The 21,611-nt window shown below is 27.3% G+C and overlaps 1 protein-coding gene across 8 annotated transcripts in view; it reads left to right on the forward strand.

The window, feature by feature from the left end:
- Positions 1–21,611, forward strand: part of LOC119675458 (fasciclin-1) — a 42,891-nt gene that overhangs the window by 14,738 nt on the left and 6,542 nt on the right. For 6 of the 8 annotated variants that reach the window (XM_038086667.1, XM_038086659.1, XM_038086661.1 and 3 more), the window contains exons 3-9: positions 13,203–13,332; positions 13,465–13,634; positions 13,739–13,872; positions 13,940–14,036; positions 14,194–14,359; positions 15,513–15,673; positions 18,935–18,943. In XM_038086667.1, the coding sequence (XP_037942595.1) occupies positions 13,203–13,332; positions 13,465–13,634; positions 13,739–13,872; positions 13,940–14,036; positions 14,194–14,359; positions 15,513–15,673; positions 18,935–18,943 (867 nt within the window). The remainder of the gene's footprint in view (positions 1–13,202; positions 13,333–13,464; positions 13,635–13,738; positions 13,873–13,939; positions 14,037–14,193; positions 14,360–15,512; positions 15,674–18,934; positions 18,944–21,611) is intronic. The other 2 variants (XM_038086662.1, XM_038086665.1) reach the window with 1 other exon arrangement.

A 21,611-nucleotide genomic window follows, 5' to 3' on the forward strand; every position in this document is an offset into this window, starting at 1 on the left:
GGTATTTGACAATACTCGAAACAGCTGTATGGTGAGCCAAAAATTCAATTAATTAAAATAATATAAAAAGAATTTTTGTTGTTGTAGTTCACTACTTCTCGAAACCTCGCTGAATAAATTTTATAAATAATGGAATAATTTTTCTTGATTATTTGTTAGTAATATATGGTAAGTATAGAGATTTTAGATGTCAAATTTTATAAATTTGTCTAAAGAGTATACGACATTAATAATATTTAATATTTAAACCGACATTTCTAAAATAAAATTTAGTAAAGTATTCCAAGAACAGATGGAGCTACTCATCTATTCCTTTCTCCATTTAGTTATGGCAATAAAATATATTCTTAGAAATAATACTAGCACATGTATTATATTCTGTGGTTAAATACTAAACCACAATTACTCATTGGAATATACTTTACATGCTTAACATTACAATAATTTTAAGATAGGGTTTACTCTAGGGTTATCGATATTATGGTACCGAGAGTCAACAAGTATAAAATGTACTTGCGATTAAAATTAGTATATTAAGTGGCTTTATACTACTGGGTCTTTTTGAGGTAATTTTCTATAACTTAGCATATGAATGCGAATAGCTCGTCCATATAGTAGTTAATTACCTATACTGAATTTATTTATACTTTCTGATTATAGTCACGGTTGCCACTTATGGTACTTTAGTACCAAAATTGGTACTTTTTTTTTTTTTTTTTCGTTTGGTACTCATGTTCAAAAAAAGGTACAGTTTTGACGACCCAACTTTATTGTGGATATTTCCAATTAATTTTTTTTATAAATGCAACTTTGCATTATTTTATATTTTGTTCATTTATAACACTATGAAAAACACAGAACGAGAAAGCAAAAAGGTCCAAAAAAATTTTGGACCTTTTTTTACAGAAATGGTACCTTTTTAAACCAATTTTGGTACAGAAAAAAATTTTCAAGTGGCAACCGTGATTATAGTTAAACCAATATATTTACATTTCGCATTAAACTAATTTTTCAATTTAGGAAATAGATTTTATACCATTAATGTTGGCATCGTTTATAAATCAGTATTCTATCATATATTAAAAAGCAATAATAAAATTTACATATTTGTGCGTTTTAAAATAAAAAGGCACACGATAATTATTTTTAATGAATATAATATAAAGCAAATTTAATTATTTTTTGAGCTTTATTTTAAACTGCAAATTGTAACACTTAGATGACATCAATTATTTCGATGATAACTGTTACGCTTCCTACATATTTTTTATATTAAACTAATCAATTGCGTAACAGAAGTGTGGCTGTATTTATAGAAATATAAAATTAAACTACTTGTGAATTATAAATATACTACAATGTCGTTATATTGCAAACAAATTGTAATAAATTAATTCGCTTGGATCGCTTTAAAAAAACTATTACAAAAAAGCTAATATATCATTTTAAATAGATGATTAATGGAAAGGTCCCCACAACATCTATGATATAATACATATTTACTTAACCAAATTAACCAAATTTTATGTAAAAAAACTTCGTTGAATAATTTTGGTGCCTGCATATGTTTTTACATTTACTTATTTCTGTTATTTTCTTTTTATTAAAGAATAATAATAAATTAAGCGAGTTTGCAGTGCTGAGATTAAATCAAATTTTCAAATATAAAAAATGCTTTGATTCTAATTAAGTTTTCGGGTTGATCAACTGTTTCGGATACCTCCAAATATCCTTCATCAATGATATTTTGAAGCATCTATTGGTCTAATTGTCCAATAGATTGAAAGAAGTACAAACATCAGGAAATGGGTTTAATGAATGCACATACATAAATAACAAAATCAAAATAATTTTAAATACAGAAATAATATTTTATTTTCAATCGAATATGCTTCGTACTTTTATTGGAGTAAGAGAAGAGTTATTACGAACTACTCATACCATAGCTTAATAAAAAATAATTGAATATTTAATATTTAAAATATTATTGTTGTGCAGTATTATTGGAGTAGACAAGGTAAAGAACATCCGAAAAGTGCTAAAAATTAGCGTACGTTCAGGGTGAATTCAAAAAGTTTAACAGCCCACATTGAGATATGCTTTATGTAGAATGCTCCTGATTTGTTGTTGGTCTTCAAAATATTCGTTGTTTGGATTCGTCTCCAGTCTTCAGATTATAATGATATCTCTTAATTTGCTTTAGCAGTGCTAATGGTTGTGCGATTGTCCACAACCTCAGCAAATTCGCTGATTTGTATTCAACAATTAGTTACCCTCCAAACTTATTTAATGCACGTTTTTAATGGCTACTAAGGAAAGGATACCGTTTTCGACTGTTTAGAATGAACTTCAATAACTAAGCTAGCCAGCCATCTTTCTATTGTTATACACTATAGTGCAGAGTTTCCTTGAACTTAAACTAGTTAAGAATTTTATATATAAAAATTTAAGCATAGTGCGATAATTGTCCTTCATTTTTTTAGAAAGAATTAAAGTCGGCCATTGAATAATAAAATTAATAATATAAAATACAGCTAATAATTTTCAGGATTGTTTTTTGAAATATTATTAATAATATTAAAAAATGAAAGTGAAATGAAAGTGACAATTACTTCCCTTAATATCTATGGCATTCATGATAATGTTAAAGAAATATGAGTTCTGATCATAATATAATGACGTTTTCAATTGGTAAATTTTGATTGTATTTAGATTTACTCCCGATCTGTCAAATTTTGTTACCTAATCGAACAGTAGTAGTGTAGTAGTGTTAGAACATATTAAAACATACTCGCGTTAGTACACATTTATATTTCTCACACATACATTTGTCGAATTAAATCACACTTTGCGTTCCAAGTCATGTAAAACATCTGCCAATTTCAGGGCAAACTTACTTCTCTGGCAATATATCTATAGTGTTATAAATTATACTCAAGTGTTATAAATTTTACCCCAGATTTACCAATCGAAAATGAAAATTGTAATAATAGTGCATTAAAACAGCATCTCGATTGAAAAAACTACCTCAGATATACCAATCGAAAACGCTATAAGTAGACCTCCTACCTATCTAATCCTACTAATCTTCCATTAATTTATTTATCAGAATTTTTTTTAAAAAATTGTTCTTACTTAGAATTTACATGTTTAGTAAGTAGTAATATTTGGAAGAACTTAAATGATTAATATTGTTGTAAAATATCTTATTAAATATTTGCAGTGACGTTTCTCTCAAAATCATTTTATTTAAAATTCTAATCTTTTATTTTTGAAACATTGCTATTTGGCTTCATATTTTTAATTTTTTTAAGTTGATTTTATAATTAATATTTGCCTCATAGATACTTGTAATTAAAGTAATTAGATTATAACTATCGTAGCTGCACAAAGTCCATTAAACAAACAGAAACGCATACCATATATACATAAATACATGTTCATATATCAAGTATATTTGAAATATGGTTATTTGGTTCTCTTTGGGTACTCCCATATTTAAAAACCGTGTTTTATCGCCTCTTTTCTTTCAGGCTTCATCTCTCAGGCGTGTCATACCTGTTAGGGTAAGATATCGTTTCTCGTTATCGTTAGTTTGTATATACACTTTTGTATGTACAGTTTTCAGTTGAAATGTGAGAATTTTTTTTTCATTTTTATTTGAAAAATATATACTTTCAGTTCATATTTATATATTGTGGGGTGCAATTAAGTTAATTTAAAATAAGTAACAATTTCCATATAAAAGGTATTGCTGCGTACCAATTTGACAGACCAATGTGGTTAATATGCGGTAAAAATAATTTTTAAAGCCAACCACCCTTAGCATTCCAACCAATGCATTCGGCAGCTTATGTCAAGTCCACGAAATGGACACTTTTATTGTTTGACGAAAACTTTTTTATGCACTGTTTTAAGGCACATGGCACCAGTCTGACCGGCTGCGTTTCCACTTCAATTTCAGCCAACAGCCAACTGAAGTCGTACGTGTCAACAATAATTAAAAACGGTAAACAACTTTTGCACTTAGGAACGTTCTCAGCCAAATGGATAGATACACTTAAAATATTGATTTTGTTTTAATATTCAAAATTAGTTTTGTTTCCAGTTCAAAAATAATTTCCAGACGATTTTTATTGGCGGCTAAATACGAGTATAAAAGTTTTAATTGACTTTCATAAGTGATTTTATATTAACCTTTCCCAATTATATGACCAATACTCAACTAAACTATTATCTATATTGGAATTATATACCTGTTTTATGATTGTAAGAATTTCATAGACAATGGCTATCAAAATTGCACCATATTATAAATGCAATTATGAAAATATCTCTTTTATAGCACAGTATCTTTAATGCTATAAATATTTTCTTTTACAAAAAAAATTTATTTAAATGTTAATTTTTTCTTGCCGAGAGTGATGCGCCTTTATGACGAAAAGAAACTATTAAAAAGTTAAGCGGATTGGAATAGTAAAGAAAAGACAAGAACAAAAATTTAGTTAATTTATTGAAATTTGGCTTACCATACGACGATGTTTCGAGTATTGCCAAGTGCTCATCATCACTGGTCTTAGGATATTCGAATTTTTTTTAATTAGTTTGTAGTCCGTATATAATTTTTTTGGACTGCAAGTGCCAGGCTTAGAAGTCGTGCCTGTCAAATAAGAAGCGATGACTAATCGAGTTTTTCCATAAGAAGTCAAGGCTGCACAAACTTTCAATGCTCAAGTATTATTTATATTATTTTTATACTTAGTTCCTTGCAAGTTTATTTCATAAAAAATAATAAATATATAAAAACAACAATATGTTTATTTAAAAAATTTAAAATTAGAGCTTGAAATTATAGACTTATTAAAAGTCATTAGCAGTCATATATCGTATTCGTTGCATTTATTGCAGTTAAGTAGCTAAGACTGCGGTTACATTGCATACGAATTTTGTCTTGCGTGTTCGCACGAACAAAGCAAATGTATGTAATCCTAAGTGAGTGGTTACAGTTGCTTAAAACTATTCGCGCGACGTCTTGTCTTTCTCATACGAACATTTGATTAAACAAAATATTTTGTTTAAATTTTATGCGTTCGTGCAAAATCGAAGGTGTAAACAGTGAAATTGAGAGGTGTATGTTATTTTTACATAATTTTAACTTTATAAATGGAAAAAAATTTGAAAACATACACTACTTTTAGCAAATGTATAGCGATTTGCTAATTTCTCTGTTTAAGGAATAGCCAAACTCTCCATTTTTGTACCTTGTAGAATAAGAATCATATTCCCAAAATCTTTTTTTTAATTTGAAATTAATATAGTATATAGTATATGTGTATTGGTATATTATATAGGCTAATAGGTATATAAATACTAGGACATTTTTTATGCTTAGTTTCTAATAAGTGAGGTGTCAATAAACAAACTACAAGCTATGTATCCACACCTGTGATTCACAGACCATTTTTAACCATCTCACGGACCACCGGTTGGGAACCACTGGTTCAGACAGTATTCACGCCATCAAGCTGTAGGTTAAGTTGGGTTAGTATGGCAACCTAGTACACCAGGAATAACTGTAACATAAATAATAGCTTGGTTTTTCTGACATCAGGCTTAATAGTTTTTACCCTCCAAAGAGTAGTCCCAACATCTAGCGATAACATGATAGACTTGTACACCAAAGTTAACTTTAACATAAATAATAGTTTGGTGCTTTCAATATCGGCGTTAAAAGTCCATTCGATTTTTCTATTTAAATTATGGTTATAACTGTAATAATAGTCTATTATAGTTTTTATCTAAAATAAGTACAGTTGGACACATAAATGGGGCAACTAGTATATTAACGGCGATTTAAATGACGCTTCACAAATACTAACTAAATCCAATGAATTATATTAACATTAATGGCAATAAGAGGTCAAACCATTTAAGTGTTTAAAGTCCTTTATATATGATCGAATATATTAATGTATTTCCATGAGCACATTAGTGCTTTTTAACATCACTAAAATTATTTGTGTTAAAATTCTTAAAATTTTATTCCCTATATGCTTTAGACTAATTTGCCATTACAAACTATGTACAACTCATCATCGCTTCTATTAAAATCAATAAAATACCTAATTTTGTTAAAAATATAATAGTACAAGAGACAAAACTATAAAATATATATATTATATCTATCCATTCCCACCGAACATACTAACGTTATATGTATAAATAATAAAAACGCGTTAAAGAAATTCACAAAAGCACAGCAATATGGATTCGAACGAGTGATCACTAGTTGGGTACAGTTGAAAATTACGATGAAGCCAAAAGATTGGATATGGAAAGAAATTGTGAGGGTCTTGCTACACTATAAAGGAAGAATACACATTAAAAAAATTATATATAATCTTTCATCTGTAAATTAATATAAGGCAACACTACTGTCCAAATAAATCAAACGATTTTAAAGTCTATATTTTTTTTATTTAATTTTAATTTATACAAGATTTTTAAGTATGAAAAAAGATGAGGTATTTAATTATTTATTAAATTAGCTAGAAGTTCAACTGTCGGTTCCATGATATCCTAATGGGCCATTATTTCTGCTGAAGTGTGTTTTGGTGCACAATGTTGTCACTTCAACCTAACAAACTTAACCTAGATTAACGAAAATTCATCGTTTTAATATCTTTTATATAAAACTACATTCTCATTATTAATTTTATATGTTTTAGAAAAATGTCTCAGTTTTTAAAGATAATGGTTCCTATTTAGGTTATTACGTCAATATATCGAAAATATTGTGAATAATTTTTATGTTAATTTATTATATATTTAATTTTAACAACAAAATTTGTTATCTCTAGAAGTTTCTTTTTTGATTGTTTTTTTTAAATATTAAATATTAATTCTGAAATTATTTGATATTATTTTTTTATTAAATGGATTTTTTTAAAGTATATATAGATTATATAATATATAATGCTGATTTATTGAAACGGTTATTTTTAAAATTTAAACTAACATTTTTACTAATTAGTAATAAAAATGATAATAAAATTAACGTGTGTACATAGGTATTTATATTATATTAAGTATTATATATAGTGAATTCAATTTTTTGAGATACTCAATGAAGCATCGCAGAGAGAATTTTTGAAAAACCATACTGATGAAGACGATGAAATGGATGCATTGTCCGAAGAAAACAAATTTTTGTTATCAGACTTAGAAAAGAAATTATTACACATTAATAATATTTAATACTATATATACATATAATGCAATAAGTAGTATAATTATAATTAAGTGATCCTTTAAATGGCTGACTTTCCATTTTATTAATAAAATAACGATTATAATATATTTTCTTCAACAATAAATGCTTCATCAGAACGTCCTAGAAGAAGAAATATTGCTATAGCTATAAATTACTCAATATTACTATGTACTATACTCTATATATATTGAGATATATATATATATACTCTATATTTTGAGAGCTGTAAAATTTTAAATCGAAAAAAATTAAAACAATTTTAACAAATGGGTCAAATACTTTTTCATTCGAGAGACAATTTTATAGCAGTTATAACCAAAAATGGTTTGGATTACTGAAACGTTTCAAAAACGACTATCTGGAACTTAAATTTTTCTCAAATTTTTTAAATATTTATGGCTACATCTTACATCTCGGAGTTGTTTTTGATTTGCTTTATTGATCAAATACGTGGACAAATACTCGTAATTTACCAGCGATAAATCACACAGCTCTATCTTAATACCATCGATAATTTCTCCTATAATATAACAAAATTCATTCAATGCATTATCATTTTCTTAATTTCTAATAAGTTTGATCCAATAATGTCACAGAACCATAGAACGTACCATTAAACTGTGCTTTTTGGAGGGTGCATTGGTAGTTGATAGACCGGCTTTAGTTCTTTATTTATATATGCTGATAGCATAAGAACTAATTTTGGTGAATCATCTTGCAAAAACATATGTCCGAACAGTGTGCTGCATTATAAACATTTTTCACTAAATATTATTTTAAACCTTGCCAAAATTATGTCTTAAAAAGATAGTGTAAGATTTCAGATTAATTACACAGTATGATACCAAATCTTTTTTTATTTCTTAACGCTTTTATTGTAGATTATTTTAAGACTAATTATCTCAAATTTGTAGACTGTTCTTTTCAAAGACATCCTGATATCTGGCAATAGCAAGCAAGGCCTCAAAATTTGATATGTCAAAGGATTGACAGAAAATTTTTTATTCCAAGAGACAAATTACGTATATTCAATAAACTTCTTAAAAAAAATAAACATTTTATATTAGACAAATTCCTTTCAAATTATTCTTCTTCTCTCAGAAGAAAAAAAATTCTTCACATAGTTTTTTTGACACTCTCTCTTTTCGAGAGGGAAAAAGAAGAATTATGGTAAGTTAAAGATTCTTATCTATTTTATTTATAGCAAAAAGACATGCATTTCTTAACTCTTAAATTAAATAAATTATTTGTTTTATTTTGAATCCCTTAAAATATTTGAAAAGTACCAGTTATTGACAAAGACTCAGAGTGTAGAAGAATAGATTTGAACCTAGTAGCCTCAAATTAAAGGTTGTAGGATCGGAAAAAAGAAAATGAAACTTCTTTTTTGTTGCACAGTGATCTCAACTGTTTCGGTGCCGTTATATTTAAAAACAACCTATGAAAACATGACCCTGTATTGTTATTAATAGAGATCCAGTTGTCTACAAGAAAAACGGTGTTCAAATTTGCACATATATGCCTTAAATAAATCTAAAAAAAAGTTTTAGCTGTTTTATTTTAAAACAACACCCTGTATATAGTAATCTTCTTTAATAGCAATGAAAAGTTTATAAATAAATGATATCAAAATGTAAATAAAGAAGATTATTGCTTATATTAACTTAACACATCAATGTAATAAAAACTGAATGCATTTCACAGCAAATCTGTCTCGTGACTTGGCACAAACAATGTCCTGACAACTTTCTCTTCTATTTTAACGTTTCTTGATTTTCTAAAAATAATCATACCAATTTGTGGTTTCACTAGTTTTATTATCTAATGCGAGTTGGCATGACTCATTGTTACCGGGCGCATATCCGTCCGTACGTAGCCCCTATCATACGAATAAAATTACCCTTACTCGGATTCGGAGACAGAGTCCATTCAATGGTTTGCTTAATTGATACAAAAAAACAATGCAATTTAGGTAAAAAAGTACAGTTTATGTGATCCAAGACCATTGATAGCAAAAACGGGGGTGCAATTTCGAACGTTTTTATTGACAGTCGTAAGAAAAGTAAATAAATACAGGTGTGTGTGGGTTAGGGTGGGTCGGAAAAAAATGAAATACATGGACTTATAGTAAAGGACAACTTTCGGTTGCACTTTATAATGCATCGCACATGTGTCGACCAAGATAAAACGTCCTGATAAATGCTTAATACATATCAATTTATATAATTAACGATTTTTGTTTGTACTGTACTCAGTATTGGGTGTGATTCAGTCGAAAGTTTTGTTGGTGCAAGTACGACTGGAATTCATTCAAAACATTCGTTGAAAGCAAAACTGTGTAAAAATTGTTTGCTCTTATTTCTGCATTATGTAATTTTTAGTTCAATAAACTCAAAAATCGAACAGAATATGAAATACTTGGTTCTTGGCTGTTAGCTATTAGTTGGTAGTTGGTAGCTGGTAGCTGATAGCTGTTGTTTCTATGTTCTTTTGTTGTCTGTTACTATAGCAATTTGCATATTTGTTGGTGATTCTTAAAAGCCACTTTTTATTTATTCAATAAATGAAACATTTTAGTTTCTTACTAGTTTCATAACACCTCAACCCTCTTTGCAAATTTTTTGTGTCAAAGGCAGTGGCGTACGCTTACAATGGTTTCCTCCATAGTAAATAGTGACTCAATGTACTGTAAACTAATTAAAATACTTTCTAAACATACATAAATACATAGCTTGATTTCTTTTATACTGTATTGATATAGAATTAAAACAAACACAATAAAAATAAATTTATATGCAGTTTATATGCATAGAATAAAAATAATTAAATATATTTATCTATTGACTAAATCAAAGTCTTACTAATATAATACCGTAATCGACAGTTAATGTTGTCATACACTAAAATAACTTGAAATATAAAAAAAGACAACCTATAATCTAATGTTTTTCCTTTTTTAAAAGGATGGCAATAGCCATCCATAGGCATCTTCTTTGTTAGAATGCTTTTCCAATCACTTCTCTCCATTCGGTTTTCATTCATCGACTCCCTTCTTCAACTTTGTATTCTTATTGCTCTTAAATAGTTTTTACATTTATTATCAGAAGGAATAGTAGACATATTATTTATAAGCATAAGACCAGTGCTTTTAGAAATATTCTACAAACACTTTTCTCTATCGGTAACTGTTTGTCGTTTTCCTTGCTTATTTTTGTTTTTATTTCTCTTGAATTCGATTTCTTACTGACTGATAGGAGAAAAGGAACTTATTTAATGAACTACTAGGGCACCATGCTAGAAGATTGAATGTACCCTTCACTCATACCTGTCGCAGCTGGGTGAAAGATTAGAGTTCCTCTTATCTGCTCTGTCTTTGCCCAGCACATGCACGGCGGTGATTCAACACTTTAGGAACCCCTTGAGGATCTTGTTCAATTAGAAGACCTGCCACTAAATAACTTTGATCTTTGTCAAAGGTTCTATTTAGTTTTAAAACCTGAGTTTTCCTCTATATACGGTAACACAATTGGCCAATAGGCCTATGTGAATGCCCTAAGGATCGCCAGTATAACCTAGCCCAACTTATTTAGTGAAATAAAAGCTGACATCAAGATCCTGACTAAACAGACACGCTCATGAAAAGATTTAGAAATCGCTGTTATAAATATTGTAGAATTTATACGGCTAAAAAGGAAAAAGATATACTCAAACAATTCTTTTGCAGCTTCCCAACACTAGCTAGAATCAAAATGAGCTTTTTATGTCTTTAGTTTCCTTACTTAATTTACTTTTTTATGGAAGTTTTCAGTGTCAAGATTAAACACTTTGTGCCATTTCTTTGGGTAGAAAATAATTTCCTAACTAACAAGAAATTAAGGTCCCGTTTTAAGGTAGAACCGTTGGGTTCATATAAGTAGGTAAAGTAGTAGGAATATCGAATACTCAATTAGCTTTTTAAAACTATTTTGATTTCACATTCTTCGTAATTTTTGGTAGAAGGCTGTGCATATCTGAATCAATTGGACGCATTGATGAATGCAAGTTATCGCTGAGAAAATTGAAGAATAGAGCGCCCATAAACTTTAAACCTGGATATGGATAAGCCTAAACAAGAATATAACAGATGTTCGTGTTTTTACTGCGAGCGCCGTTAACACTATTTAAAAGAATTTCGGCTCACAAGGTCACTGTGGCTTCTTGTCATCCTGTATTCCAGTGTCTTATATATAACAACCAATATTTTCTTAAATAATTTCAACTTATTTCCCGTTGGATCTACGTCAGTTGATCAATCTAATTGATTATTAATAATAAGCTTACCTAAACTACTAATCGACCACACAGTTCTTATGTGCTGAGACTTGACGTTTCTTATGACCTTATTGAACCAGTACTTGGAGTATTTACATCTATTTCCATTTTCAGCAGCTATCTAATAAAAATCAAAAAAAGACAATCACATTTGCCGCAATTAAAATTATTATAACCGTTTCTTATTCTATCCCACCTAGTTTTTCGATTAAGCATTTTACATATATCACTGTAATTTTTTTAAGTTTCTTGTCAGCTTTTCGACAAATTTCGGTTCCATATAGTAGAATTGGTTTAACTATTCTCTTGTGGATTCAAAGCATAGTTTTGTTATATACCTACGTGACTTACCTATTGGTATATATTCCTTTTTGACTCGAAAGAGTATTTCATTCACATAGGTATAGTGGGATAGTCTTTTGTATTCCACTGTCTATTTCATTCCATTTCCACTGTATAGCAACAAATTATATACTAAAAAACTACTGAAAACGTTTTTATCGTATATTAAAATCCTTCTTTTATTAAATTCACCACATCTAGATAAATGTGTATTTTAACTTGGACCAGAATCGTAGTAGAAGTTAATTCGTTTGATCTGTGGAAGGTGGTCTTCTATGTTTCGCTTATCTAACCACATAAATCTTTATTTAATCAGCGAAATTGAAAAGATAATTTTATATTTAAAAATTTTTTTATACTCCTTTTAAGGAATTATCACTTAGTTATGGAAAATTAAATTCTGATAATCAGAAAACTTTACAAAATCTTATGGTATTTAATCTTAGGATTATGCATAACCAGAAAAACGGAAAGGGGTTACATAAAATACTATATATTTTCATGAATTTATTTCATTTAAATTTTATCAAGAATTTGTTCTTCTTTCTCTTATTGAAATTGAATAGTTCCATGAAAAATATGTACTTCTTTTTTTTTTTTTAAGTAAGCTGCTTTTCCAAAAGGGCAATATGCAGTAGTCCATTTTGGCATAAAATTCACTTATCTTTCATTTGTCGCATCCCTCAAACGAAATCATTTAAGTGCTTAGTAAGCAATGCATTTACGTGGGGTACCAGAGATACTAGCATTCTGTCTGATTGTGAAGTAGATTATGAAAATTCTTTCATAAGCCAAGCAATTTTTGACATATGTTACTATTTAATAATTTATTTTTATCGTATTATATACGAGTAGTAGATATTTATACATATGTGAATATTGTCCTACAAAAATGAATCAACCATTTGAGTTTAAATAAAAATATGAAAATATGACAAATACTTGTATCTCAAAAATATGTGCTAATTAACGTAACGTTCCGAATAAAGGAGATACGCTGATCATTGTTTCAACAGACGTGACCTTTTTTTGTTATATATATATAGTATATATATATGAAAGCAATTATTTTGGCAAAAAAAATTAATTTTTTTATTTTTCATAATAAACAATAAATACACTTTATTTAAATGAATTAATTTCATTCATATTTATTAAAAAAAATTTTATTCGAATTTAATAATTTATTTCGCAGCATTTTTATGTATTGAAAAATTGCTTGCAAATATATTCGTAATGTGTAATACTAATTATATTATTTCCCTCTTCATTACAGTTTTACAGTTTATTGGAGCAAAATGTAGTGGCAAACTATACATTATCGTTACGTTCTTGCACTTTATTCGTGCCCACAAATGAAGCATTTCAAAGGCATCATGGCAACACACATGTGTTATATCATATAGGTAAGATATGAAACTAATTAAATAAAAATAAAAAAAATTTAACATATGTCCCTCCCAACTACAGTCCATATGTGCCATAAGCTGCTTTCATTTTAATCCTAAAATTAAATATTTTTAATTAAATTATTTTAGCAACGGTCGCCATGAGTCAGGACCAGCTGAGTAAGACAATTATTACAGATATGGACGGTAATCCTCCATTGTACGTTACAAAAAATCGTAATGGTGATGTTTATATCAATAATGCACGCATAATTCCTTCCTTGAGTGTGGTGCTCTCAAATGCAGCCGGAAAACGTCAGGTTAGTATTGAACAAAATGCAACCTCTTAAGAGGTGGTCTTTAATCATTAATTTACTTTTTTCTTTCAAAACGAATCTGATCTACAAAATTTTCTTAATTCTAGGTTATGCATGTAATTGATGAGGTCTTGGTACCATTGACTACGCTATCAACAACCAAAACAGATATCATCAATCCGGATGCTTTTCAATTTTTGCAACAAGCCGATTTGCTGAACATTGGAGAGAATCGTTTAAGGTATACGCATAATACCTTATTGTTATAAATAATTAATTTCTTACATACAATTTTTATTTAATTATAGAACCTATCGTTCTCAAGTCACTGTTATGCGTAAGGAAAGCTTATATCAATCACCAGGTTATCACACTTTTCTAATACCTGTCGATGAAGGATTTAAGGTAATCACCTTCAAGATGTGTCATATTTTAATATTATTATTATTTCCTTGCTTTATTTACAATGTATTTATCTACAATACATTGGGTAAAGACAACGCTCTTAATAAGAGCATAGAGCATATTATATTTTAATAATACTGAATATCTAAATTTACAGCAAACCACACGTAGCAGTTTAGTGGATAATAAGGTTATCGATGGACATGTCATACTTAATAATGTGATTTTTACATCTGCTGCCCAAATGGAAACTCCACAAACCACTGCCGCTTTTGAGGATAATCTTAAAGTAACCGTCAGTTTTTATGAATCCAATGGCAAAGGTACACTATACTTTAGTACATTCTGTGTAAAAAGTAACCGTAAAAAGTAACAATACCACTGCAAATTGGTTTTATATAAGTTTTTAGTAATACTATAATAATACAATAACAATTTGTACGTGATCAGTTTCTCAGTGTGTTGAGATGTTGTTGTTGTTTCGCAGGAGATATCTACACAACACATAAAGGTCGAACAGCGGACAGTTCTACGTCCCGGAGCCACTTGTCAACTTCGAACACCACCAAGTGCCACCAGATCTCCACTATTTACAACAACAACATATCTAATATAACATGAAAGGAATTACAAATACCCATACATGGGTTAGGATATGATTAAAAAAATAGGGTGTGAAAGAGTAGCGGATTATTTGTGATCAATAATGGATTTCGAAAGGGGTGGGAAGTGTGTAAATATATACTTTCTTTGTATATGAACACATTGACACTATTATACTTATTACGGAGCCAATATCAGTTAGGTTTGAAATAAACGAAAGTTAACTGCCATCTAACAATGTTCTTAACATGCCTTTACCTAAAATTTGTAGGAATAAAAGACGATGTGTAGTTATACAAAAAAAAATCTGTATTAATTTCCTTCACTTTGGTGCAGACTAGTTTCAATTGGCAAACACCCCCACTTTCATCTTTTTCCTATCCAACACAACTTCTTTTCTATTAACAACACCCAAGCACTATACTATATATAGAATAGTTCGGTGCCTTTTTTAGGTTATTAAAGCTAAAATAAAAATTCCGAGAATCACATGTAAAGTCTTTTGCGGCTATAAAAGATTTAATGGAGGGAATTGAGGGTGATACTTGAGTCAGCTTACTAAAAGTGTATGGGGAATTGATAAATATATTCAATAATATAGTTGATGTTGTTGTTGTTGTAACTCGCTTGTAAAATCCCTTTAGGGGGTATTGACTTGGTCATAGACCTGACCGTTCTTGGAACCTGTAGTTGATCCTCTGTTGTAGTTATATTGCACCTGATTAGATCTAACTTAAAGGCGATAAAATAAATTTGTTGATTGAAATTGTTTATTTTTTTTTGTATATTGAACGAGTCTGGATATTTTTTACACAGAATATGTTATATATAATTTACTTAACAGTTTTTATAAAATTTATATATTAATTCTAGTTTATGCTAAATCGAATACAATAATCGGTGATGGAAAACATGCTTCCGGTGTTGTTTTGGCTGAAATAGTGAAAGCTAATATACCAGTACGGAATGGCGTTGTACATTTGATACATCGTCCACTTATGGTTATTGACACTACCGTAGCTCAGTTCTTACAGGTAAAGAATATTGTTTAAATCCGATATATAGTTATTTAGAGAGCAAACAAGTTAACTAATTTAGTCACAGAATGAAACATGTGTGCAGCGTTTACACCAACAATATTTAAAGTTTATTTTATAATTTTTTTTATTTCTTTTTATTTTTTCTGAAGCACAATATATACTAAAACAATTACACTAATTAATTTTTTATGCAATATTTTATAAATCATATTTAGTTCAAATGCTGTAGAATAAATAAGCCGCCGCTTTAAAGTAAAATTTAAAAAAAAAATTTTAAATTATTAATGTATATATATATATGTTAAAATAATATATATATAAAATTCAGGATTTAAATTTCACATTTTTATTTTTTATTCTATTAAGTAACTTTAATATTGTTGGGCTAGAAATGTTAAGGTGATGTGTAAGCTTCTAAGTTTTATAAGCTTTTGTGCTCGCAATTTTTTTTAGAAATTAATTAAACAAATTTTTATGTAAATAGCTTTTGTCTTTTATTTTTATTTCATATATGCTATGTTGATTTACAATATAAATATTATATGATATATTTTTTATAAGTATTTTATGTATATTTTTTTTATTATTTGGAATAAGAGACGCTTAAGTAGTATTTTATACGTATTTTCTCTTTATTTTTTTTTTTTAAGTTTGAAAAAAAAAATAATGTAAAATTTATTTATATTTGGAATTTATTTTAATATTTTTTTATATATAATTTCTTTTACCAGGCTGAAAATAAATTTTTTTTTTTATTGAAAAGTAATGTGAAAAATTTTTTTTATATGTATTGATTTGTTTTTATTTTAATTATAAATAATTTTAAACAAATATTTTAATGTACCTCGCAGATCATCTTCAGTGTGTTAATTTTAATAATATATTTTATATTTATACTTTAATTAATTTAATTCAATCGACGAACTCTGCTGGTTGTTGGCGAAAAGAACGCCAATTTTTGTTTATAGATTATTTTTAATAATATTAAACAAATTCAATATATATTCAATTAATTTTTCCCTTTATTTTTTTAATATGATTTAAAATAAATTAATTATTAAATACCTTTAATAAGTCAACATATGTCTATAGGAAAATTCATAGGCATGACTTCTGTACTAGAGAAAACTATTACGTTATTATATAACATTAAACATTTTCTTCGGAATATAGATATATAAAAGGTAGTATATTTTTTCAAAATTCTGCTTCTAAAAAGTATCGTAGTTTTATAACAATAGTATATCAAACTCAGGTGCATAATAGATTAAATAATCAAGAGTATTGTCCATTATAGGAGTTTTCACTGTAAATGAATTATTTTTTTGAAAATAAATTACATTTTAATATTATTTTAAGTTTCATTTTAGTATTCAAAAATATAAGAATCAATTAAGTTAGTAAAATTATAACAATTGTTTATATTTTTATTTAATTAATATATAAAAATTATTTTAAAATAAAATCTATGAATATTAAATTAATATATAAATATTAATCCATAACATATTATTTTATTTTTCACTTTAGCATTTTATTAATTATAAAGAATTAAAAAAGTGAACTAAGTATTACTTCTAATATATAAATATTTTAATTATACAAACTTTATTTTAAAATTAAAATATTATAAGTTAGATTTCTTTTGTCGAATGTAATGCCTCTAATGACGAAAAGAAAACTAGAAGGGTTCGAATAGTAATAGAGGAACAACATATACAAAAATTTTTGATTAATTTATTACAATTTAGCTGACAAGTCTAATAATTATAAGCTTAAAATATTATAATTTCTTAATAATTAAGTACTGAAGTGCAGATATTTTTGTTTCAGGATTTATAGATATGAACTGAAACTTGTATAAATAGAAAACTTTATTAGTTATTGGTAATATATCGAGTATATATATGTTTTATATCGAGTCCTTTATTAAAGTTAAAGTTTTAATCTTTTGCTATATCTCATAGTAAATCCCTTTACTTCAAGGCAGGGCGTATAAATATATTTTTATTTTATTAAATAAATGTATAATTAAATATATATTAATTTTAATAATTAACTATTATTTTTATGTAAATACAAAGCGGTTATGGTTTACACATAGACACTAAAGACTAAAGGAGAAATGCTTTGACTCTATCTGAATTTATTGAAGCATTTTGCGTAGCTCAGAATCATTAACTTGCAAAAGTATTCTCATATGGTCAAAGCAGGAATTATCTAATATACAAAAATATATATAACCCAGCACCAATTTTACTATTATTGTTTAGCATTAATTTTATTGTTTAATTTTCTAAAAATAATTGCTTTTCCACAAATAAAAAATTCCACATGTAACAGAAGTTAGAAGACAAAAAAAAATTAAATTAAATAAAAACCCGAAGACTGATTTTAACTTGAGCTGAATTCAAAAATCGTTGATATTATTAAATTCAGTTCAATGTAAAATCAAAAGCAAAGTTTTATTTTAAAATAAATTTTAAAATATAAATTTTATTTTAAAAAAATTTTGGGTGTAATGTAAGTATTAATTAAACAATTAAACGTTGTAATTGTTAAAAGTTGAATGTTCTTTTTTAAAATCATAGTTCTCATTTGAAACAGTTCAAGCCAATGGCAAACAATCTGCACTTAGAGAATAATTCGTTAAACAACCAATTCGAGTCAACCTATTCGAATTACATGCAAAATACTCGTATTTTCAAAATTATAGAAAATTCCAAATTAAATTATCTATATAAGTCCAAAGGCTTTGAACTGTGCGCCTTGAAAAACTGCATCGCATACAGCACATAAAAAGTTTAACAATTATTCTGACGTTTTTCAAAAATTATGCAAAAATAATTTGAGTTCCGTTTTATGTTTTGGGGAAACCTAAAATTTGTACTTGGCACAAAGTGGGTAAACGAACACATTATCTATTATTTTTATAATTAATTATATTTTATTGAAAATATTTTTTTTCACTTTAGTACGTTACACAGATCAATCAAATATTGGACAAACCGAATTCGGCTTCAATTGGCCACAATTTTTTTAATTTGCCTATCAATTTTGCTTAATTATAGTTTTTTGGATTAATTCATTAGATAAACATTAGCTCATATTCATATCATATATTGCTTTTCATACATAAATCATTGTTGCGATTTAATGATTGACATAATTCTCTTTATGTAATTTTTCATAAATGTTTTGTACGAATGCGAACTGGACTTTTCAACAACTATAATTTTTGTATAAATTATGTAGTCGTTTAAGGTAATTAAAATATATGACAACAAATATTTACACACTTTCTACATTCAAAATTTCACTTAAAATACTTTTTCTAGCTAATAAAATCGAACTCTCAAAGCATGTTCAGACCACCGTCTTAGGCATATCCTTCCCAAATAAAAGTAAAAATTTCATTTCTTCTATTCGATCTACTCATGCCACCACTACCCGTCTACCCGTACCTTTTTATTTATCGTCGAAAAAATTTGCATGAAATATGAAAATAATATAGCTTATTAGCATCATTTAATTATAAATTAATAAAAACTTATTTCAACTCTAAAAAATGCGCATGAAAAATGTATTTCACTTTTCGAAGACAACATATCAAATTTAACATGAAGTTAATTTTTTTAAATAAACTTTTAAAAATAATTCTGAGGATAATGCATTAAACTTAAAATTTACTAAATGATTAATTAATGGTTAATTGCAATGATAAGTTAGCAGATATTCTTCCACTTCCCTTAATTACCGATGATTTGTATCGGTACTGTCATATTCCTCACAAAAAACTCAAAGAGATAAAAACTAAATCCATCCTAGATCTAGATATCTATTATTAAACATATTAAAATTGTATACATAATGTAAAAAAACGTTGGCTTTGCTCATTTTATGATAATATTTGTATAATATGATATGTAACAACATGTTTATATTAAATAATATATAATAATATTAATAAAGATCTGATGTTATATATAATATTACATATAACAACTTTTTTATAATACAGTATATAGAAATATTAATAAAGATCTCATTTTATAATAATATACCATATACATATAATATAATATGTAATAACATGTTTATAATATAATATATAATAATATTAAATAACTTGTTTATAATGCAATATAAAGTAATATTAATAAAGACCACATTTTATAATAATATATACATATAATATAATATGTAATAACATGTTTATAATATAATATATAATAATATTTATAAGAGCTACTATAAATTTTTTGTTCTTGTTGAAAGAGCTTTTGGATGGAAGGGCACATAATATACAATGAAATGAATCAGAGATATAAGTTTGTAAGGCAACTATATCCGCATCTGAACAGATCGCTACCACTCTTACCAGGAATATTCTCTAAATTCTAAATAAAAAGGAAATACATTGAACAATTGAAAAATTTTTCAAGAGAAGCATATTTAAATCGGCGGTTTATATGTATATGAACTATTGAAATCTAGATCTAAATCAACCAGATCCATATTTATTGCACAGGTTGCACTAAGTTGTTTTCAAACGAAACTTTTTCTAAGAAAAACATATTCCTAAATCGCCAGTTTCTATGCTAACTATATCTAGATCTAAATTAATAAACTCCAATTTTATTACATTGGTTTTATTAAGTTTAAAAATTTGTTTTTAGACAAAAGCGAATCAAATAAAAACATTGAACCGAATTGGCAGATTATATGGCAACTATATTTAATTCTTAACTGATATGTATAAAATTTGTACATTCTGTACTAAACTCTTATTGAAATAAGAGTACAGCTTTATGAAAAATTGAGAAAACTCATATCCGATTGAGAACGCGTTGTGGTAATTGAGAAATGCCACAAAGCGTTCTGCATGTAGTGATGTAGTAGTAGAAGTAGTGGCAATTCTTTGTTACAAGAGGCGTGACGTAGCGCCAATACATTTTTTGTACCTCAAATAAAAATCACCACCTTGATAATGACATTTTGGGTCAGTTACGACCATAAAAGAAAATTCGCTGAAGGTGATAACAACTATACCTCGATAAGCCAACGAAAATATATGGAAGATAGGTCTACTTTAAGAGGGACAAATAAATAGAATTTATTTTTGATTTTTTAATGTTTTAACTAATAATTCCACATAATTTCTACACAATATATATACTACATCCATACAGATTATTTTATATATGTACTTTACAACCAGTAATAAAAAAAATAAATAGTAGCAATATATCTATATATATACTACATCCATATATATACAGATTATCTTATATATGTTATATATGTACTTTACAACCGGTAATAAAAAAAATAAATAGTAGCAATATCTATATATATATATATATATATATAATATTTAAAACATAAACAATTATAGTAGTGCTTTTACTTTAATAAATTTATATTTTCACTCAACATTGTTTCTAAGCCTTTACCTATAAAAGGCTGTATGCCATTAGTTAAGAAAGGCTATATGCATTTACTTAAGAAAGATTATATACTTTTACTTTAGAAACGATTTATGTCATCATTTAGGAAAGGCTATATACCCTCACTGAAGACCTGCTCTATACTCTATACTTAAGAAAGGCTCCATGACTTCACTTAAGAAAAACTTTTAAGTGTCTCTATGCCTTAGGAATATAGCGAGAAAGTCTCTATGCCTCAAGAACGACTGAACGTCATGAAATAAGCAAGGCTCTATCCTTTTTCTTAAGAAAGGCTCTATGACTTTATTTAAAATAAGGTAAAAGTGTTTTGTTAAGAAATGCTAAATATGTTTCCTTAAGAAAGTCTTGAAGTCAACTATACACATTTATTGCGAAAAGGCATATTTCTTTACTAATAGAAAACTTTATGTATATTACCTAAGAAAGGCTTAATGTCTTTTGTTAAAAAAGCCACTTTGCTT

This window comes from Teleopsis dalmanni, chromosome 2 (assembly GCF_002237135.1).
Source record: "Teleopsis dalmanni isolate 2A chromosome 2, ASM223713v2, whole genome shotgun sequence".
In the NCBI taxonomy this organism is placed as follows: domain Eukaryota; kingdom Metazoa; phylum Arthropoda; class Insecta; order Diptera; family Diopsidae; genus Teleopsis; species Teleopsis dalmanni.